Source organism: Triticum dicoccoides, chromosome 7B (genome assembly GCF_002162155.2).
Source record: "Triticum dicoccoides isolate Atlit2015 ecotype Zavitan chromosome 7B, WEW_v2.0, whole genome shotgun sequence".
NCBI lineage: Eukaryota > Viridiplantae > Streptophyta > Magnoliopsida > Poales > Poaceae > Triticum > Triticum dicoccoides.
Window position 1 is genome coordinate 489,524,107 of NC_041393.1, and position 23,843 is coordinate 489,547,949.

At 44.4% G+C, this 23,843-nt stretch overlaps 1 protein-coding gene and 1 pseudogene across 1 annotated transcript; one reads left to right on the plus strand and one right to left on the minus strand.

Annotated features, from left to right (window-relative positions):
• Positions 1-15,524: 15,524 nt before the first annotated feature.
• On the minus strand, positions 15,525-20,636 carry LOC119338754 (annotated as a pseudogene).
• A 1,459-nt stretch (positions 20,637-22,095) lies between these two features.
• Positions 22,096-23,411, plus strand: LOC119339030 (vegetative cell wall protein gp1-like; the record flags this gene model as incomplete). The annotated part of the gene is made up of 3 exons (XM_037611214.1): positions 22,096-22,315; positions 22,393-22,758; positions 22,848-23,411. Coding segments are annotated over 3 exons (966 nt in total), but the record flags the coding sequence as incomplete, so codon positions are not given.
• Positions 23,412-23,843: the final 432 nt, after the last annotated feature.

Genomic DNA, 23,843 nt, shown 5'->3' on the forward strand with positions numbered 1-23,843 from the left:
AGCTACAACCCATCTAACCACAACCCCAGCGGATAGTAACCCACTTATAGTTGACAAAGCACCATGTCCACCACAAAGTACCCCCACACGAGCAGTTTGTAAAGCTACTGCAGTGCCCAAAGCACGAAGACCACCACAGCTAACCCAAACTCCACGTTTAAAGCAGAAGAGCAACTGTTCTCAGGTCAGATTCCGTAGCTATGGTCCATACTCGTTTGATGTTGCATCACTGTATTTACTCATACCAACTACTTTTGAATTTGAAGGATCCAATTGAAACTCGAATGGCGCAACAGGTATGTTTTAAACCTATTTCTTTAACTGGATTGCTGTTCTAACTTCTTGCTCTATGTTGATTTCAATTTAAGTTGTATAAACAGTTATGTTCTCATGTGATGCACATTACAAGTGCTGCCAATGTTGTGTAGTTTCTCACACTTATATTCTGTCTATGCTGCTGTGTCTTAAAAATATATGAGTTGAACTGTGTCTCTATCTTGATTAGGGAACATAAACTAGAATGATATGGACAATACAGTGACCATAGTACATAGATATATGTTTGTTTCATGCTGTTATCCTGTCCACCTTACTACTGAACCGGTTTACCAAAATGAGTTTGGTATACTACAAGCTAAACCTATGATGTGTCTGCTTGTTTCCCTTGTAGTATGCAAACAGAATATTGGAGAAGAGCACCCCACTATGCAATGGTAGAGAAAGTAATGCAGATAAGGTTCAAGATAGTGAGACAACCCTGTTGGTCTCCAAGAAAGGTGATAAAAACGATCTTGTAGACAGTGAGAAAACCCCACAATCCTGCATTGATGTAGTGTTCGAGTTACTGACCAGTACTGCTGGCACAAGCTCTTCGAACTCGCTGCCTGAATCACTTCGGCTTCTTCAGTCTCAGCTACAAGCTGAAAGGCATCAGTCATCTATGTTGCAGCAAGAAGTCGAAGGACTGAGGAAGTCCCTGCAGAATTCAGATGCGTACTTTCTTGTGCAACAGCAAGCGCTGGAGGATTTAAGCGCCAAACAAGAGAAAGTTAATAAGCTCGCTAAGCATCTTGCCAGCATTATGGGTACCCAGGATATAGTTTCTTGAACTCTTCTGAAGTGGTTTCAGTTCTGGACTTGTTTTGCTGCGGCGTTTATATGCTGTTGTGTTCCCTATATTTGCACTGGTGGTGAACTTTGATGCCCAGTGGATGTAATATGTGTAATAGCCGTGATAGCCTAGCATAAGTTGCTTGCTTATTTATTTCCTTGTTGTCTTGTTTATTTGTTTGCTTGTAGTCAGTGCAGTTCTTTTTCCGCGGTTTGCTAGTGGTTGCAATAACCTATTTTTTTAAACTAGGCCACAATAACCATGGGCTAATATTTACTGTAGTGACACTGGGCCTCCTACAGGCCGTAGAAACAGTGGGCCTTCTACGGGCCGTATAAACAGTAGGCCTTCTATGGGCCGTAGAAACATTGGGCCTTCTACGGGTAGTAGAAACAATGGGCCTTCTACGGGCCCTATCATCAATGGGCCTTATACGGGCCGTATGATCAATTGGCCAAACATGGGCCAATAACAGGCCGCATTATGGCCGTAAACGAGCTAGAGTTGGAATCGTCTGTTCATGGGCCGACCATAACGGGCCATCGTTAATAGGCTGTATTTGATGATGCTATGGAAACGGCCCAATGTATTAACGGGCCACAAACGGGCCAACTGTAACCACGGGCTGAATTTGGCCCACAAGCAGAAAATTACAGTAACGGGCCATAAGTAAACGAATGCTCGAAATGAGCCCAATAATAAATGGGCTCTGAGAAGGCTGAAAGATAACATGGGATGGAAACGGCCCAATTGAATAACGGGCCATTAATGGGTATAAAGTGATACACTGTTCATTACGGGCCAGTTTCACCACAGGCCGTTAATGGGTCTAAAGTGATACACTGTTCATTGCGGGCCAGTTTCACCACGGTCCGTTAATAGGCCAAGAGTTACATAGGGCCTCATATGGGCCGAAAGACGTCATGGGCCATACATGGGCCAGAAGTGAAAACGGGCTGGAATCATATTGGATGGCCCAGATGACGCTACTCGGCCTAATTCGGGTAGGGCGTAATGGGCCTTGGGTTAGCGGGCTGTAAATGGGCTATATGCGAACAAGCCATTAACAGGCTTTCCATGGGCCGGCCCATCACCTTTTGACCAAGTCAAACGGGCCGGCCTTTTCACAGGAATGGGCCTCTGTTGGGTCGGGCCACGTGTCGACGTATCATAGGCGCCTTCTGTCCAATGAGTGGATGACATATGTCCCAACAATGAGCCAACACGTGTTTCCTCCAGCCAATGACGATTTTACACATGGAAAATCCCCATTGGTCGGGGCTGTTAATGGGTTATCGGATCCAAAACCCGACCCGATAGCTTAACAGTGTTCCGTTACGGTGGATGCCACGTGTCGGTCACCCTTGATGAAAGCACTTCTGTGACGCGTGATTTATCGTCATGGAAGTGGACACTTCCGTGATGATAATTTTGGTAATGTCATGGAACACTTCTATGACAGCATGGGTATGACTATCTTGATTTTGTCATAAATTTGTCATGGATGTACATGCATGACAAAAAACGCGACCGTGACAAACACGTATCATCACGGAAGTGTATTTTTTCGTAGTGATGGACCATTGAATATAGAAGGGGGAAGGTGATGGAGATATCGGTGAAGATGGTGGAGGTGTTGGTGTAGATCGCGGTGATGATGATGGCCCCCGGCAGCGCTCCGGTGCCACTGGAAGCAAGGGGGAGAGAGCCCCCCTTCTTCTTCTTCTTCTTCTTCTTCTTCCTTGACCTCCTCCCTAGATGGGAGAAGGGTTTCCCATCTGGTCCTTGGCTCCCATGGCGTGGGAGGGGCGAGAGCCCCTCCGAGATTGGATCTGTCTCTTTGTCTCTCTCTGTTTCTGCGTTCCTAGATTCTGCCCTGGCACCGTTTCTTTTTATATCTGGAGATTCGTAACTCCGATTGGATCGAAACCTTCGCCAATATTTTTTTTACGAAAATTAGCTTTCTTGCGGCCAAAGTAGAGCAGCAACTGCCTTACGGGGTGCCCACGAGGGCCAGGGGCGCATCCAGGGTAGGCAGGCGCGCCCTCCTGCCTCGTGGCCCCCTCGGGCACCGTCTCATGTTGATTTTTCTTCCGTAAAATCGCAAATATTCCAAAAATATTCTCCATCCGTTTTTATTCCGTTTGGACTCCGTTTGATATGGGGTTTCTGTGGAACATAAAACATGCAACAAACAGGAACTGGCACTCGGCACTGGATCAATATGTTAGTCCCAAAAATAATATAAAAAGTTGCCAAAAGTATATGAAAGTTGTAGAATATTGGCATGGAACAATCAAAAATTATAGATACGACGGAGACGTATCATCCTTTACTTCAGTTTAAGACATTTATCCAGTGATGTTTAAGCATCACCTATGTTCTATTCATTTTCAACAATACCAGTTTGAATTGCAATATTTGATGGTTGTTAAGCCTGCTATCAGTAATATTGCCTTCCATTTTATATATGCTTTAACAGCATGCTGAAACCAACACATTCAAGCTATCATTTGGAGATGATATTGTTTACCTTTGCTATATTTGTTTGATGTTAAGGTTGTTGTACTTATCATGCCTTTCCACTACTTATTCAGGACAACAACGGGAGTGGCCACCATTTTCCGTCGAGGTTAGCTTCATCCCTCGTCTTGTACTCCCCTGTCATTCCATAATGTAGTGCATATAGATCCAGGCCTGGACACTTGTTAGCTTCTAATATTGACTTGTTACTTGTAGGTACATATGCCCTTGGCAAGGATCCATGTATCAACCTTTTTTTGCATATGGGGCCATGAGATATTCATGAACAAGCATCAAGTGAGTAAACTGATAAGGATTATTAGAAAAAAGATACGAATGGTGGCAAGCAAATTATTTGTTTATGCTCTATCCAACACACAGTGAGCTATAGGATGGTAACTACAAACTCTGCAACCTTCTCTTTTTACTGCCCATAATGAGTTGTTAGACAACAATGTCTGAATCTTTTTCGTTCGCAGTGGTTCTCGAAGCAGTTCACTCAATATTACCTTGCAAAGTACATGATTGGTGGACATGCAATGAAGGTTAAAGTATTTCATCCATACTACAATGAGCATCGAGAAGTCATAATGAAGAAAGTGAAGGATGGACAGGCAGCCATCACAAGGGGTTCGCCTAGAGTCGTGCATGCATTACGCATGGAGGAGGGCACAATATGGGCATTCCGCTTGAGCTTCTCCAGCAAACAGAATGTCTTTCACCTCTCTCTTTACAGTCTTTAGTACAACTGTGGTTCATCATTCTTTACTTGGTGCTTCTATAGTTCTTTAGTATATGTACATGTGCATCGAATTATGCATTCATGGTTGAACCTATATTTGTAATAAACATGGTTGGATATGAAATAAGTGATTGCCTACTATTGAATTCAAATCATATGGTTTTTTAATTAGGAATTACTTATGGATCAATCAGGTATTACACTGCACATGGTTGGCGAAAGAGAAACATCTGCGATAGACGTGGGGATGAGACATGTTTCTAGGATCCGCTACGTGTGCGATCAATCTCCATTGCACACACGATCAGCCAAGAAAAAACGTGTGCGATCAATCTCCACTGCACACATGATCAGCCAAGAAAAAACGTATGCGATTAACAACAACATCGTACACAGTTCTTTCTTATTAAATGTTTGTGATAGTCACCTTATGACACACGCTTCGAAATTATAGACTATTTGTGATGTTGTGCGCATCACAAACGTTTGGTACTTGGATTAACTGTATGGGGTGCACATACTAACATAAACGTATTCCTTGGATGGACTATGTGGAATGTACATACGAACGGAGAAGTTTAGCGGGGACTGACTGTGTGGGATGTACTTATGACCGGAAATGATTTCGCCTGTATAATTGTATTTTTTAGCACTACTATACGTATAACCGTATTTGAGCACTCGCTAGTCGCACACGACCTCATTTTGCCGAGCGTCTGTGTCAGGAGGGCATATCCCCGACGGTTTCTGGGTCATGTGGGAAGGACCCCCCTATTGCCCACACTCACTTGGTGACGGTTCCAAATGACATCGCGTAAAGGGGTTAAAACCGTTTGTATAGCACCGGTGTGTACCAGTGAGGGCAGATGCTGAAATAAATGTGGTCAAGGAAGTTGTGGTGCCAACTATTGTGCCAACTGTAGTGAGCAGAGAGCCAACCACCACTGAAGATGTGACAGCAATACATGTTGAGCCTACAACCATCACAGGAGTTCAACAGATCAAGGGGAAGACTCCTATGTCAGCATGCCTACCTAAACCAGCTAAGCAACAAAAGATTGTCAAGTTTGCCAAGGGCACAAAGGGGGGACAGTGCACAAAAGGTGTGGGGTTCAGACACGAGACAGAACAACGTGCCACAGCCATCGATGCAGGAGTGCCAATTTCAGCTAGATTGCTGCCAACCGAGGCTAGAAAGATGCCAACTGCAGATACTATTGTACCAACTGAAGTGTCAATAAAACTACCACTGCCGCTCATGAAGGCACCACTGCAACTGCAAACCCCAAGGTGCCAACTCATAGAGATACTTCAATGCCAAACATGGAAGGGGGTGATCAAACTGCCAAAGTGTCGTTTGCAAGAGCTAACACACAACATCCAAGCAAGCCTGCATCACCAAGAGCTGACTTTCAGCACTCATTAACACAAGAGGAGGTGTTCAACATTGTAAGTAGGTGCAAGCCTCCTAGGCCGCTAACTACAACACTATTGTGAACCAAGTCAGCGAATGATGCACCTGTGTATGTGCCGCAAGGAGATGCCCTAGGCCTTCAACCCATACGCAGATCAAACTCCTACAGTTATCATGGTGACGGGTACTACAATGCACCAATTTTTGACCTAGGCATAGATGGTGATGCTGAGTCTGCTGCAACACTTGCTCTAGCAGCACAAATAGGGGATTCCAATGTGGTTGTCATAGATGAGCATGAGTTGGACCCAGCAACTGTGAATGAAGGATGCGATGCTGCTAATGCTGGCAAGGAATTAGCTCACCAGCCAGATGTTGGATCACCAAACAGCTACCACACCCCGGTATGCAGAGAACCAGCAGTTGGTACGAGCAGTTCTTCAGGACCACCTGTTGCACGAAGACCGAGGAGGGTAATAAGGCCCGGAGCATCTCAAAGGTCCCCATTCATTGATTACAACAAAAAGAAGACCTTCAACTCCAATGAGGTAGTCAACAAGCTTTGCGCTGCCCTCTTGTATTGGGTCAGGCATCACCCAGGAGCAAATGATGATGATACCAGGTAAACCAACTCCCCACAGCCTATATACATATCTTTACCACCCACTTAGTTGCACAGCAAGCAGATCATGTTGCATAGAACAGTGCTTTTAGTTGCACATTTTTGTTTTTTTTAATACACAATTTCTTTCTTACTGTGACCCTTCAATCTAACTTTGTCTTTCACTTATTTAAAAAAAATCAGCCATGAGATAATCAGGTATGGTGCTTTCTACATTTCTTTAAAGGAGTTGGTTGATTCCATGAAGCCTGTTCAATGGCTGTCAAGAATTGTTACCAAAAGGGTCAAAGAAGGTCGTTATGCCACTGAGGTTCTCTGTAAGATTTTTCAAAACCTTTTTCCCTCTTATTTTTTGTAGCACTTTTGTTGACCAAATCAGGGAGTCCTTCCATCTAGTAAGGAGTTTGAGGCATGTTTATAATTTATGCATATCAATTTACAGCAAGGCATCCATAATGTGAATGAGATAAACAAGAAGTTTGAATACAAGAACCGTCTCGACAAGAAAGAGTTGGTCAGTGCTGTGCCCACATGATCCATCTCTTAGTTGGCACTCATAGCATGTTCAGTTGCATGTGACACATCTATTAGTTGGCAAATACTTTCAGCCAACCTGTTTTAACTTCACCATTTTTTACTGTTTTCTTACCTACAACATGTATCTGTGTCTGAATCGTTCATGCGTGCAGGTCATGCTGCAAGTGCTTGAGTGCGCTGATATGAACGACCACCATGGTGGGGGGTATTATTGGGTCTTCAACGTCAACTTGAGGGACGGACGTTTCGAAGTTCTTGATTCAAGTAGGAAGCTAGACAACATTGAGTTGATGAACACCTCCTCTACCATCGCGGGGGCAGTACGCCAACTATGAGGAAGCATTACCCAAAGCACAACATCGAGAACTTCCGGATTATTGACATCGACGTACCGAAGCAGCTCGGCAAGTAAGACAAGAAGCATGACATTCTTCTCAATTTTTTCAATCAATTTGTGGTATTTAAAATTTTCTAGATGTACTTTTTTTTTCTCTTGTTTAAATGATTATTTGTTTTATAGATGTACAATCTATAGTTTTTCAAGACACAAAACTAGTTTGCAATCTCTTTTTCAATTTTATGATTTCCTCATGGATTATCTAACCAGTTGCATAGTGGAACATCAGTAGTTGCATAGTGGCACATAATTAGTTGCATAGTGCAACAGAGTACATTATCTTATTGGTTTTAAATTTCTGTAACAAATTTTCCTTGTCCCCACCGCGGCAATGAGTGTGGGCTGCTCGCACTGCTTAACGCCACTAAGTGGAACGGTAGCCAACTGCCCAACTATGAGCCCAAGGAAGTACTCAACATCAGAAAAAAGCTAGCATATGATTGGGTCACCAACGTGCACAACTCCGCCCCATGGAGGAAGTTGCTGAGATATGACAAGGACCAGGTTTGTACTCTTTTTATTCTCTGCCCTTTTTTCAATGCCTTGCTGGTTTGCACAATTTTTCGATAGATTTGTAGTTGCACAGTCATAGTAATTACATTGCACCTCAATGTCATCACTTTTATTGACACATTAGGAGCACTGGGCATACAATTGTTCAACAACTAAATATTAAACCATTTGCCAACAAAGGCATAAATAGCAACCATTTTACACAGTGCATGAACTAATTCAAGGAAAACAACTTAGAGAAGAGAAAGCATAGATGATGAATGTGTCCACTTGGTCCCAACATTGCTCAAAAACCATCATTTGTTTCCTTTTTCCCTTTTTTTCATACAAACGATGCAAGAGAATCACAGCAGCCTGAGTGTGCACACACCGGCAGTGTGCTCTGTAGATTGGCAGTGGCTGCATTTGTTTTTCTTCTTTGGGTGTAGCTCCAGCGCCGATTTTTATCGTTGACTCTTTGCCCTGCCCTTTGTAGTAGACCTTGGGGGATCCCTGGGCACAAAATCATCAGAGGCTTGTGTAGGGGATGCAGCCTCCAACGGGGCAATAGGACCAGTGTGCGTGGGCGCTGGACCATCACGAGGTTGTGTTCGATCACTTGTGGAATAATCATATAAAAAGTTTAGTATTTTTTTTTGCGCAACTAGGACTGATGTTCTCTGCAACCGCACAGCTCATGTTGTGCAACTAACTGGTTTATTTGTGCAAGTTAAGTTGAAAAGAAAACTTGTAGTAGCATGGCCCGTCATGGCAGTTGGATGGTAATCACCTATAGCCAGAACAGGAAAAACAAGTTAGTTGTTTATCTTGATGCTCGAACTAACATAGCATCGCAACTGGGTAGCCTGTTCTATGCAACTGGGCACCATGATGTGTGCAACTGAAGTTACACACCTAGTTGCATGGTTAGTTGGGGCAGGTGATTACCTGGATGATGAGCCCCCTGAGTACTACATGTAGGGCCATTGAGAGGAGCATGCGAGGTACTGCTTGTTGGGTAAGGCGGGGGAGGAGGTGGCGGAGCATGCCTGGAGGGCCAGGAGGTGGAGGAGGTCCTCGAGGGTTGCCATCATCTGATGGCCCCGTAGCAGCAGCCGAATTTTTCTTTTTCTTGGACTTGTTCAGGTGGCCGATCTCAGTACATGCTCCATGCATATGCTAGTATACAATGGCATGTGTTGCATCAGAGCCACTCACAAACTTGGCTAGTTTCCGAAAATCATATATCATGTTTCTCTGCCTTATCTGCCTCTTTGATTGAGGAGGCATTTCATCCGGTTGCTCATACCCGCTCCCTGGCGCACTAGGGACAGCAGTAGGTGTCCACCGTCTTAGCATGTACCTTTCCGGTATGACATCAACTCCAAGATGGGTGAACACCTTGAGGATGTGGTAACAGAGCATGTCGTCCTTGTTCATTTTGCAGCACTCACACAAATAGGAACCCTCCTCCACCCTTGCCTGCACCAAGTAGTTTTGAGAACCATATTTGGCAACAAATTCCTGGTTCGGTCTAAGCTCAAATATATCAGCACCAACTTGGAACGCATTATAATGTCCAATCAGCTCAAACTCTTCTCTGAACTTGCGGTAAAGGTCTCTAGTGTAGGTTTTGTAAGCTTGCCTCTCTGTTGAGAAGTTGGACCATAGCTCAATCTCTAGGTGTTCTGTCCTGTAATGATTGCAGCCTTCCTTGGCAAGGATGTGGTTCTGAATTTTTTCATATTGCTTGACGAAGTTCAACATTGAGTTTTGTGGGTTCACATATCCTTTTAGGACGGCGTTGAACCCCTCACTACGCTGTGTAGACTGCATGAAGAGGAAGAACCTGTGTTTGAAGTAGCACGACACCCAAGTTGACCTGTACTCGTACAACTTCTCGAAGTGTGTGTGTGTGTGTCATAGCCTGGTACTTCATCATTAACCCAGCCCAATTCTGCTCAAACTCGTTTGGATTAAAGCTGAAGTTAACACAATAGTTGAAATCATCATGCAGCCCTGGATTCCGGCACAGCAGCCAACCAACTTTTTCATGAGCCTTTTTCATGATGTGCCATCGACAACAGCGGTGCACGGTGGTTGGAAAGATGCTCTCTATTGATTGCTTCATCGCACCATCCTGATCGGTTATGAAGTTATCAGGAGGTTTGCCATCCATATCCTCTAGGAATGCTCGGAAGACCCAATCAAATCTCGATGCCAACTCCTGCCTCACAAACGCGCAACCCAGCATGAAAGATTGGCCATGTCGGTTTATTCGATGAAGGGCGCGAACAGCATATTGTACATGTTGGTCATGTAGGTGATGTCAAACGATATAAAATTGTGGTACGCCTCCGCATAAGATTTTCAAGCTAACCCATCCACCCAAAATATGTTGACAACTATGTCCTCTTCATCATATTTTACCTTATATAAGAAGTCTGGATCGGTTTTCTGTATATTCTTGAAGTGCGCAATTGTCTCAATCATGTCACCCTCCTTTGTGTCATCTCTACGGAAACTTGTACACAGATTTGTTGTTGCCTTTGGTCCGAACGGCACCATCATCTCATACCCATAGAACTCTGTCATTACATGCATCATACGTCCTGCATAATCCAAAAAGAAACAATATATCTTTTTTTAGTCGCACAAATGCACACATCCAGCTGCACAGTAATAGTACATGTGTTGGCACAAAATATAATTGCAGGAAATGGCCAAGCAACTGCACCTTTAAAAACTTAAAAACACTTGCACTTTGCACACAGGACATTGTGTAGTTGCACAGTGAAGGTAATATAGTTACACAACAAGCACCAAAGTGATATAGAAACATCATGGGAAGTTGGACACTAATTGCACACTTAAGACATTTTAGCACACCAGTACCATAACAGTTGCACCATAGACTGCCTAGAGGGAAACTTAATTCTGTAAGGGATATAGAAACACACCTGTAGTCAAGTTGCAGTTATACAAGATGCGCAAAAACTCCTTTTCATCAGAGAGATGCCTTGGTGGGATCTCAAGTATTTGGACAACAAAGGCTTGTTCACCAATGGATGATTGTGGTCATGAACAAAGTGCGTCACCTCCCATCGCCCATCTATCAGCTTCACCAACATTTTTGCCTTGCATTGAGTCTGCTTTATTGTCTCTCATTTCTGTTTCTTCTTTTTCTTACTATGACCAGCCTCCTCTTTAGCAAAGATTGGAGGTTCATCTTCCATTTCCTCATCACTGTCAACAGGTTTTGGATTTGGTATAGGGTCCAGGACAGGAGGAGCCTCCGCTAGGCTCCTCCATCATCAGCTTTGGGCTTCTTGTACTTGTTGCAACAAAACTGCTATTTTACCAATACATTGGTGCGAGCTGTCCACCTAGAGGTGTTCATCTTGACAGAGAAACCCATCCGTAGGGCATAGCTATTGTAGTGATCCTTAGCAATTTGAAGACTGTCAAACCTCAGGCCAACATAGGGTTCCATGGGCTGAGAACCAACCTCATCCTCTCCTTCTTCTCCTTGCACAACACCATCAACAGCACCAGCTCCGAGCTTAGTCCTGGTTGGACCAGGAACATTTGTCGCGGTGCCCGTGTCATCAAGAGTATGGCTCTCTAACTGCAAAGACACCACTACCGGGGCACCACGGGTTGATGACTGCCCTGCCACATTGCCATGGCCCATAGGGTTAGGCCCACGGGTTGTCTGCATGTAGTAAACAGAGCGCCCATTTGTTGTCCAATTTCCTTGTGGTATGCTGGGTTGCTGCTGATCCATATCATGAGGAAGCTCATTGAGATTAGGAGGCAACTCATTGAGATCAAGCATTTCTTTTTCCTTTTTTTTGCTGCCTCACACCCCCTGCACATAAAAAAGAAGGAAGTGATGTCATCAGTTTTAATCATGAAAGGGTGTTTCAAACAACCTAAAAACTTAGTAAATAGGCAGTTGCAAACCATTATACAATCTTAGTTGCAAAAGCTACATGTCTATAGCAACCTATAGCAGAATCTTTTTTTATAACAGGTATGCATTTTTTTTGCATAGAGTTGTTATGTTAGTTGCACAGTTTGTAGTAAATAGGTGGCAAGAAAATGACATTTTTTTTACTTCGGAGTTTTTCTGACTTTTTCCTTTGTTTGTTGTAATGATCCGCAGGTTTTTTGTTGGCAAGGAGCTGATACAGATTTTTCTGCACATAATTTGATGCTAGAAAATCCAGGTGAAAGAAGAAAGAAGAATTGGATGACAGATTATAGATATATGTTTTTCATCACCGTTTGTGTTTTTACTTCTAGTAAATTGAACATATTTTTACACTATAGCTTTGCAATAGGCGTGGGATCAGAATATATGTGTGGGACAAGAATATATGCACGACTATTTTAGTATGGTTTGTGGTTTCATTAGTTATGGACAAAAGTTCTTGTGTTTTTTATGTCGTACTACAGATTTTTGGTTTTGGCTAGAATAGTTGTCTCAGTTGGCCAGGAGGCATATTTTCAGTTGGCCAGCATGCATGTTCAGTTGGAAAGTCAATGTGTTCAGTTGGCTAGAATAGATGTTTCAATTGGCCAGGATGTATATTCAGTTGGCCAGCATGCATGTTCAGTTGGCAGGATACATGTTTTTATTGCACATATACTTCAGATTTTCTAAAGTGTTCACTAAAAAAACAATCCAGTTCATGTGGGGTACAATGCATGTTTTAGTTTGTCTAGCATGCATGTTGAGTTGCCAGAATACAAGATTCAGTTGGCTGGGATGTATGTTCAGTTGCACATATATGCATTTTTAGTTGCACATATTCTTTGGACAGTCAATGTGTTCATTTGCAAACAATAACTACAACTTGGTAGAATGCATGTTTAGTTTTGGCTACATTGCATATTGAGTTGGCTAGAATCATGTTTTAGTTGGCCAAAAAATATGTCTTAATTGGCTTGCTGAACACATCAGGGGGGGTGGACTTGGCTGGCATGCATGTTAGAAAACATGTTCAGTTTTGTTAAACTTGATCTCAAACCATGTTTAGTGTGCAAATACAAAGCTATGCAACTAAACTTAAAGACTTGTGTTTAGTTGCACGAACCAAAAAATAGTAAGCTTGTGTCCATGGTTGGTTTTCAGTTTGCAGACATGACACTCATGAGGGGGTGGGGGTGTGATGTTGACAATGGGGTGATGTGGCAGATCCACTCCTTTCTTGAAGCAGCTTCTCCATGGATTTGCTGATAGATCCATGGAGAAGGGGGTTTACAGATGCAGTGCAAGAAGGGGGGGGGACTGAAGAGGGGCATAGGGGAATTACTTGCATGATGTTGCTACCTGGTATGACTCTGATCACTCTGCCCTTAGATCAATTTCTTAAAGCAATTTCTTCTACTTTGGGGCTGCCATGGCAGCTGTATAGGAGGAGGAAGAAGGGCCTTGGATCCCTTTCTTTCGTGGAGAAGAAGAAGGCGGCGTGCGGGCGTGAGGGCGAGCGGACATGGGAGGGGCTGGGACGCTCGGTATGTACAACTGGCCACGTGGGAAGCAATTTTCCTGTTCGGGATTGGCCGCTCCATCAACTCAGTTTGGTGGCCGTCTGTCCTTTCCTTTTGTGTACCGCGGGGGGGCAGGGCTTACCTATTTAGGCCGGTCGCTCGATCGCACTAGTGGGCAGCCGGCCGCCCACTAGACGCGTCCTATAAAATTTGGTCAAAGTTAAACTTTGTAAAGTTTGACTAACTTTGTAGAAAACAAATATCAACATCTACAATACTAAAGCTATATGATATGAAAATTAATTTCATGATGCATCTAATAATATTAATTTCATATTGTGAATCTTGATATTTTTCCCTATAAACTTAGTCAAAGTTGATAAAGTTTGACTTTGACCAAATTTAATATGTAGACTAATAAGAAACAAAGGGAGTAATATGTTACCATCACATAGCGGTTTCTAATATAAAATGATTTTACAAAGTAATAAATGAAGCTCTCTATGTTATCACACTTATACACCTATGACACTAGTCCCCACTATGACTAGTAACTGAAGTGCTAGCACCGTGCAACACAGGAGATTCAATGCAGGAAGGGTGGGATATTTTAGGTTCCAACTTTTTCGGGTAGTCGAACATGTCGGTCTACACTTGAGAGCCCTTGATAGCAAGCATATCAACCGCGTTCACCTTATTCTCGAGCAAATTCACCTTCTCCAGTCGGCCATTAATTTCAGTGAGTTTGCCCTTGATAAACGCGTCCTTCCCGCTCATGGCCGTTATTTTCGCTGGCTGGGATTCCAACTCATCATCGAGCTCAACGAGTGGACATGGCAAGATCAACAACAGCTCCAATTTTTTTACAAATGAATCGATCATCAACGCTTGCCGGTGATCTTGTCCTTCTGTTGCCAACATAATGCCGGTGAATGGATTTGATTAGGATGAATCAGTGGGATTTTACTGGGCATCCCAATCATTGACCGTGCTAAATCCCCCGACCTCCAAGAATTTGCTCGCTATTGATACGAGTTGTGAAGAACATAGACGGACTCGAGCTCAGAAAAGAGATAATCAAGACAACCAGGGCAAACAGTGGAGTGACTGGATTTTAGATACCCCGATTAGGTCATATATATAGATTCTCTTGGACCAATCTAATTCTACCAAGTATTCTAGTGCTCTAGAGTAGGCTACAACAACTCGGAGAAGAAGATGACCCTCGATCCACGGAATGCGCAAGCTACTTAAAAGGAAAGAAATTAGTGGCAGTAAAATAACGAGCAATTTACCGAAGCGTGGTGAATAATCTTCAGTTAACTGTTATTCCCTCCGGTTCTTTTTACTACGCATATAAGATTTGTATGTAGTCAAACTTTGTAAAGTTTGACCAACTTTATAAAAAAAATATTAACATTCACAACATGAATTTATTTTTCATACTGTGTAACTTTAGTATTGTAGATGTTGATATTTGTTTTCATACAAATATGATCAAATTTTAGAAAATGTGACTTGAGACAAATTTTATGTGCGGAGTAAAAATGACACGAAGGGAATACATTTGCCGGACGGTAAATAGGGGAGCCAAGCGTCAATTGTAGCCGTCCATCGTGTTTTCTTCATCCTCTGTTTCTGGGAATCATGGGTGCCGTATTTCTTCTCATAGAAATACAAAAACGTATCACCCACTTCCTACAATCCGGTCTGAACCTTTGGGTAGGCTCCGCAGGATCAACAACCATAGCTGCACGGAGTACGGTAGAATTCCCCGGTACGGTGATTCGGGAAGTCCCTCCGAGGACGACTCCATACAATTTTTGCGAGAGCTGGAGAAGCGTCTACGGGTAAAGCACCGTATCATATAACTGCCTGCCACCTACGCTCCGCCGTCCATTCCAAGTTTAGAGACCTTTATAGTATCCCTATCAAAGAGCTGACGAAGGGCCGTAGCGTGGATTTCTCCAGACAGTTGTAGTTTCGTCAGGTTCAGAGCGTCAGTGTCCTGAGAGGCTGCCGGCGGCACGGCCCAGCTGTCCCCGTCCTCCTGGCTCACCCGCCGTCAGGTTTCCCCACTCCCAATCCCGAACGATTCCGCGGCTCCGCCGCAGATGGTGATCCCGCGCCTCCGCGCCATGCCCTCGTCCGGCAGGCTTAAGGTTCTGTTGGCGCCGCCGCGCGTCGACACGGCGTTCTGCGGTGCCTCGGTCACTGAGGGACGGGCCGAACGTTGCCGCCTCCGTCACTAGTGCCTCGCCCGCACCAAGATCCCATCGCCGGCAGAGGTGACCCCTACTCCTTCCTCTCCCTGCCTCCCCGCCTGCGCTCTTAGTACCAACTAATTAATTGCCCGGTCCGGTGATCTCATGATAAATTGAAGCCAATTGGAATTTAAGTTTCATATGACATTTTCCTGATTGGATTCCAGACTAGTTGCGTGATGCAGGGTCCAATGAATCTGCTGAACAATAATATATCTTATACCTTTGCCTGCAGCCGGCTCACTATTGAATTTTGGTCCTGGTTTGCATTTCGTAGGGGTTTTGACTTTTGAGAGGCAGCTGTTATTGTTTAGTTGACATGTTCTAATTTTTCTGAGGTTGCCAATGCTTCATTATCTCTTCCTGCTGATTGCAGAAGACTGGTCGTGTTCAATTGCCGTTATTAGCTAGTAAGCGTAATTTAGATGCAGTTTATAAGCTCCTTCGTTTGCTTACTAGAGTCTGTTGTGTGGGAAATGAAACCTTAATAGAGCTTATTCAGAGACAGTAATGCGGGTAGGGTAAAGGTCTGCCAACAGAACAGACTGCTAGCAAGATTGTTCATCTTGTAAGGCAGCTTCAGACCACTTTGCCTCCTTAAGCACTTGCTTCTACATGGTCTTCTCTTCAGCCATAGCAACATTTTGCGCTACAATCAGAGGGCGGCACGCCACAAGCAGCGGCAGTCAGTATCGAGGGGTGGGGCAAACTAGGTTTCCGCGGCGACCAGGTACACGCTTGTGACATGCCTATCTGCTTGATATGGGGCGTTCTTCTCCGTAGATTGGGCGTAGGTTGGTTCTCAATCCCGTTAACTCTGGCTTGTTCAGGTGATTTTGGTGTTGAAGCCATGTTCAAAATCGAGGGTTAATCCTCTATCTGGTTCCAAGTCAGCTTCCCAAATATTTACTCTGACTGCGAAAATCGGTCTAGCAATGATCGTTCAGGCTGTGCTTTTATAAATACTACTCACTAGTACAAATAAGGGAAAATCCGAACGTTAAACGAAATGCTATGGCAAAAGACAAGGGTACAGTCTGCAAGTTTCACTAACTTGAACTAACAAATGGAAAAGCCATATATAAGATATTGCACCATCATTCTTTTTGACATGAATTTCTGTTGCTAGCTACCATCCTGCAGATCCTTTGCTTCATCTGATATCCATGTGTGAGGCCAGATGCTTGATTCTAAGGATCTCGGCAGAAACATGTCCCATGTCCGGCCGTTCTTTGGGCGATGTCATGGAGCAGGAAAGGCCTATTTTAACCATTGGAATTACACAGTTGTTCATCACTTCCGGTGCGTTGCTGTCATCTTGTAGCATTGTTGGATCCACAACCTCACAGATATTATCTGGAAATGCTCTACGAACAAATTCATGAAGGCTTGCACCATCGCTGAATTTTCCGTCAGTTGGACTTCGCCCTGTTATCATTTGTAACAGAAGCACTCCAAAACTGTAGACATCACCCTTGGTTGATATCTCTTCGCTCATGCCATACTCTGCATTTACATTTACAAACACAATTAGGGAATCTACAGTAATTGTATAAATCTGTAAAGAACAAACTGAACCAACAATCTAACATACTAAGGATATGCTTAATCTCACCTGGTGGGATGTATCCGATGGATCCTTTTAGGCAGGCCAGGCTTGTTGAACTATCTTTGTATGCATTTGATGCGGCGAATACAAACCTTGACAGGCCAAAGTCGGTGACATACGCAACCATGTGAAGATCCAAAAGAATATTGCTTGGCTTTAGGTCACAATGTATCAATGGAGATGCACATTGGTTATGAAGATAATCCAAAGCAAATGCTACATCCAAGCCAATATTTATCCTTTGTCTTAAAGTCAGGATATGTCTCTCACCATGTTCAAGGTCTTCAGGATGTAGCCACATTTCTAGGTTCCCATTCGGCATGTATTGGAACACTAGGGCCTTGAAATCTGCCCCAGTAGAATCCACAGAAGAACATGATGTGATGATCTTTACAAGATTTCGGTGACGGACATTTCGCAGGGCTTCACACTCTGCAATAAAGCTCCTATTTGCTCCATAATTGTGAAGGTTGAAAATCTTGATGGCAACTTGATCTTTCTGAAGCTTCAAACTGCCCTTGTAAACCACTCCAAATGATCCTGATCCAATTAGGTTAGCTGGAGAAAACCTATTTGTTGACCTTACAATGTCTTCATATGATATCTTCTTCATATGTTCATCAAATTCCTGCAAATGTGGATTTTCTTGCATCCTCTTCCTCCAGTATATTGTTGCAAGACATGACAAAATTAATATAACAACAGCAACGGTTGGAATTGCTATCCGTAGGACTAGAGCCGATGAATTTTGTTTTCCTTTCTTTTCAATTAGTGTGGAACAAAGAGGTATACCTCTTGTTGGAATGCTGGTACACAAATCATCATTTCCTTCAATCGACACTGCACTAGCATTGTAAAAAATACCACCTGTTGGAACCGCCCCATCAAAATTGTTGAAGGATAAGTTGAGATTTTGCAGGGAACTTAAGGATGTGAGGAACTGTGGAATCTTTCCGGACAAATTGTTATGAGAAATATCCAAGTACTCCAGAACCACACACTGGCCAAGAGTGGATGGGATGTTGCCAGACAACCTGTTATCTGATATGCTAATTTTATTCACATTAATGAGATTGCCAACTTCCACTGGTACTCCCCCAGATAGGTAATTGTGTGACAAGTCCAACTCTTCAGAAAGCGAAGAAATTTTGAAGATTTCACTTGGTATATTCCCATCTAGTGAGTTGTGAGCAAGGTTGAGTATTTGGAGCTGAGTACAACGTCCTATACTTTCAGGTATCCTTCCGCTAATGTTGTTCCTATCCAACTTCAGAGATTTTAGCTGAACCAAATTACCAATAGTATCCGGGATTTGCCCTGAAAGTCTGTTTTGTGCAAAGGATAGATGGACCAAGCTGTGCAAATTACCAATTGTTGGTGGTATGTTTCCAGTGATAAGATTGTAATCCATGTACAACCTGCTGAGGCTCTTAAGAGTTCCAATCTCCGGTGGTATAGGCCCAGAAATTTGGTTTTCCCTTAGCCACAGCCACTCGAGACTATTAGAAAGACTGCCTATCGAACTTGCCATTTCGCCTCGAAGATTGTTCCCAACCAACATCAGCATAGTCAACCTGGTACAATTTGTGAGTGAAGAGACAAATTCCCAGTTTCCTGCTTCTAGCTTGTTGTACGACAAATCAAGTTCCTCCAAATTTGGCAATGACCCAAAGAAGGGTATAAGCCCAGTTAGGCTGTTATTATACAGGTAAAGCTGACGAAGGTTGTAAGCTTTGGGAAGAGAAGCTGGGATTGGGCCATCAAACTTGTTTGTTGAGAGGACTAATGCCTGAATACTCGGGAGTGTGTAGCCAATATTGGAGGGTAACCTTCCAACAAGTGAGTTGTTTCCTACGCCAAGAAATGTCAGTGATGACATATTGAAGAGAGATGGTGGAACTGTCCCAGACAAGTTGTTGTCTGTCAAAGTCAGTATCTCCAGTGTTGAGATATGACCTAAGCTGTCTGGTATACGCCCTACTAAATTATTTTCTGTCAGACGAAGATCGATGAGGGAGGAAAGGTTCCCTAGTGAGGAAGGTATTTTTCCTGAAATATGATTGTACCTTAAATCGAGGTATTGAATAGGCGGGAAGGTGGCAGGAACAGCAGGTATAGAACCAACAAGGTTGTTCTTTGGAGGGAAATGTCAAGAAGAGATGATGTGTTGAAGAGAGCGTTTGGTAGTTTTCCACTAAGCCTATTGCTCATGAGCCAAAGCACTTGGAGGGATGAACTATTTGCTAGGGACTCCGGGATGTCCCCTGTTAGAGCATTCACCCCAAGATCGACATATGTAAGAGAACGGCTGCTGCCCAAAGACGGTGGTATGTTACCTTCCAAAGTGTTCATGCTGAGGTTGAGGTCACGGAGCTGGCTCAGGAGGCCAAGCTCCGATGGTATGCCACCATTGAAGCTATTGTTTGACAGTTGAAGCCTTGCAAGAGAGGTCAGGTTGGCAAGGCAAGGCCATATGGGGCCTGAGATGCCTTCTGACTCAAGGCCCAGTTCAATCACACGACGAGGGGACACCGTGTTGCAGGTAATCCCATGCCAGTCGCAAAGTTCCAGGGACGTGTTGCTCCATGAAGCTAAAACTCCTTCTGGACCTGAGAGCCGGGACTTGAAGCAGAGGAGAGCTTGTCTATCATTTTCAGTTTCATTGCAGATGGCTAGTGGTAGGCTGCAAATGAAGCTAAAGAGGCATAGAAACCAAACAAAGCCTTGAAACATGACACGAGAAGGTGACATTGTTGTTCACAGGCTACAGCTATGGACTATGGAGATGGAAGCTTTCATTTGCAGGAGGATGTTTAAGTACTCAGCTGTGGAGTGCGACGGTAGCTAACTTCTTAAAATAGCACACCTATTCGCGGCTCAGGATCAATATGGTGGGAACGGGGCTGATGCATCACGGCATGCTTTTGGATCAGACATGGTGTTCATTCAAACTATTTGCGGACTAAATTAGCTGTGCTTGGAAGTAGTTGTCCAAGTCCACACTTGTGGAATATTTATATTGTGAGAACGCATTTGGACGCTAAGAGATTTGACCCTTCACGTCTCAGACTGGGACAGGATGATGCCTCGAACCTCTGCTTACATTGCATTGACCCAGCCACCCTCCAAAAACATATTGCTGCCTGAGGTACAGTGTGAATTTACCGAAAAAGGCTTTCGCCCACAAAATTTATGACATCCAAAATTTCCCCAAAGGAAAAAAACTGTGCAAGAATAACAAGAGATAAATAGATTCCTCTTGCATTCATTTTTACAGAAGATAGGTTGTCATATTTTTGGTTGAATGTTTGCAGGTTCCCAATCAATTGTTTTTGGAAGAGGAGGCAAAAGACTTGCCTCATTCATTAATTAAGGGAGAAGACATTGTTCAAGACAAAGCGAAAAAAGATACATAGGCCGTTACTCTCCTGGCATCAAATTACTCACACGCTTTGCCCACACGAGCACCCAAAGCTTTGCTTCGTTCTTCAGGTTTCCCAAGATGATTTGAGGTGGCATAGATTTCTTACGGAAGATCCTTGCATTTCTTTCATTATGAATGGTCCAACTGGTAAGCATAGTGATAGTCTCCACTGCCGTGCTACGCGTGGCCATATTAATCCACCAACTACCGATGGAGTGATGAGCCGCACATCGGGAGGGGTTCGATGTCGCCAATTCCCAGCCAAACTTTGATCAACCTCCACGCTCGGGTTCCCAGTCATCTACCAATATGATAATCCATGTTCCAAACGAAAATGATCAAAAGATAAATGAAGTTGTTTTGTCACTTATGCACATGACATGAGTAGTCATATATTTTTGATGAATTTTCACGGGTCATCATCTCCTGACATTCTCTACTACCATGATGTTTTTTCTCATATATTTTCAAAGGTTCAATACACAAAAGCACTTATCAGGACTCGCTAGGGTTGCTTTTAATGTTTTTTTAGTAATATTTAAACATCTGCAATCTCTTTTTTGCAATCATTCGCATATGATGGATGTACCTTTCTTGTGTTCTATCGGAACAACTATTTTTGCAGGTTTTATGGGTTTGACAATAATGCGTGCTGTGCCTGTATAACTTTCTATGCATGTACAAGTTGCAATCCGGCGAGGCCCTGCATGTTCTTGTTTTTTTAGAATCACCTGTTCATTTCATTAGTCTGATCTGATGAACCTCCGTTTGGCGGCAAGGTGAGGTGGCTCACGCTTTCTTCAGCGAAAAAAGATAGCGAGACGACTCTGTGGCTGGCTGTATGCGCACGACCCAGCCAGCGGCGCAGCAACTTGCCTGAAGAACGGCGGCTCCGTACTCTAGACACGCTACCGTGACCTGACCGGCGGCCGAGCAACTTGCCTGCGGAATGGCAATGGTACGTACGGCATACTGGCACGGTACGTACGTGCGTAATGTCAATGCCCGCTTAGATTCTTTCAAATATCGGAAAACGTTGACTCGTGGGGCCATGTTCACACGTTGTTCGATTGGTAGCCGCTATGATCTTTGGCGCTTGAGTCTCTGAACTGACCTGTCAACATGTCATGATGATACCTCCAAACCTCTGAATACATTGCATCTACCAGGCCAGTGGCAGAGTAGAGTGTTTGACTAGACCACATCATCCACCACATGATATGAACGCATGCCTTGCACTTGATGAACACAAGGTATGGATGGACTCGTAGGTGATGGAAGGTCAAGGTCGTAGCTGGGTTGGGTGCGCGCGCGTACCTCCGTGAGATACATCAAAAGTCCTCTCTGAAAACACATATATAGTACGTACTCCCTCCGTCCAAAAATACTTGTATACGTCTAGATAGATCTTTTTATCCATTTTGATGCCAAGTATTTCCGGACGGAGGGAGTACTATATAAACATACAAATCCCGGGGCCAGGAGGCACATCCCTCAATTCTCACCCATCAAGCTCTGCCAAGCCAGCTAGCTAGAGAGGATGGCGCTCGCTCCCAGGTCGTCCCTGCGCTCCCTGGTGCTGCTCATGTCGCACGGGAGGCCACGGCTGAGTTCTTTCTTCTCCTCCTCTGCCGACGCAGGCGTTCCGCCGGCCGCCCCAGGAGCCGATGCTCCTCCCCAGGTAGCATACTGACCCGCATAGATTAATGCTTCCTCCTTCGGTTCAATTGCTAACGGTTACTCCATTTTGTTTTGTAGCTCCGCCAGGTCCTTCATGCCCCAAGCTCCCTGTCGAGGAAGAGTTTGTTCTTAACCCAACCTCTGGTTATGGTTCATGTAGCACACCTGACAAGCCTCCCTGCGGCACCTCCGAGGATGTGAAACAACGAGATGTTGATCCACCACCTCCCGCGCGTGAAGGTGTTGGACACCGAGTTGTCGACCCACCACGCGGGGGCAGGGGGCGTCGCGCGCCCGACGAGCCAGAGCAGTGCGCCCAGGAGCATCCCAAGTACCCAGTTCCTGACAGTTCAAGTGACAAGGTCTGCTCCTCCGCTGTTCCGCCGCCGGCTCCAGGACCTTGCACCCGGGCTGCCCCCGACGTTCAGCCTCCAGTCACCCCAGGTAGCTCGCCAACCCGAACAAATTAATGCTTCATGCAACGCACGCGTCTCTCCTTTGATCCCAGCTAACAGCTACTCCATTCGTTGCAGCTCAGCCAGATCGTTCAGGCCACAAGCTCCCTGATCACGAAGAGTCTGTTGTCAACCCACTTCCTGATCCACCATCAGGTCACAGGCTTGGCCCTGTAATCGAAGAGCCTGCCCAGTGCACCCTGGACAACGCCAAATACCCAACTCCCGGCAGTTCAAGCCACAAGCTCCCTGCTCACGAAGAGCTCGTTATTCACCCACTTCCTGATCCATCAGGTAACAGGCTTAGCCCTGTAATCAAAGAGCCTGCCCAGTGCACCCTGGACAACCCCAAATGCCCAACTCCTGATAATGGTTCATCTAGCCCATCTGAAGGTGCATCTGGGGACTTGTTGGAAGATCCTCTACATCAGCTGCCTGATCCACCACGTAGGCCGTAATCGACGAGCCTGCACCCAGGAGCATCGACCCTGATATTGTATCGCGTAGGAGAAAAAACTGGGCAGCTTTCGCTGGCTTCTGCCTGTGCTGAGCTGTGTATACTGCACACTCATAATTTTGTTGCGATGAACCTTGTGTTGTGTGCTCAGAAAAACATCCCGGTGGTTACTGCCTTGTTACTGCTGCGATCTTGTAATCTCAATACATGCTGTCAAGGAAAAGAATCATGGTTGAGCCCCAGCTGCACTACCTCTCAGCACATACAAATACACATCCATCTAAAAAAATGCATTACATTTCATACACACACATTCATTTTAACTGTCCATACTCAACATATACAATGAAGTACTTGAATCTACAATGTTGTATTGAGAAAGCAAAAGGAACCCCGCCCCCTGGTTATGTCATTATGTCATTCAGTCACGTCATTCAGTCTACGAATCTCGCCTCGTTGTTTCTGATCAGTCTGAGATATCTTCTCGACCATGGGTATCTTAGCTCACGGCCTTGCTCGCTCGGCTATCTTAGAGGCAGGCATATTAGGGTTCTGGGGCGGCCAGGTACAAGCTTGTGCCATGCCTATGTTCTTGATCTGGGCACACATATCGGGCA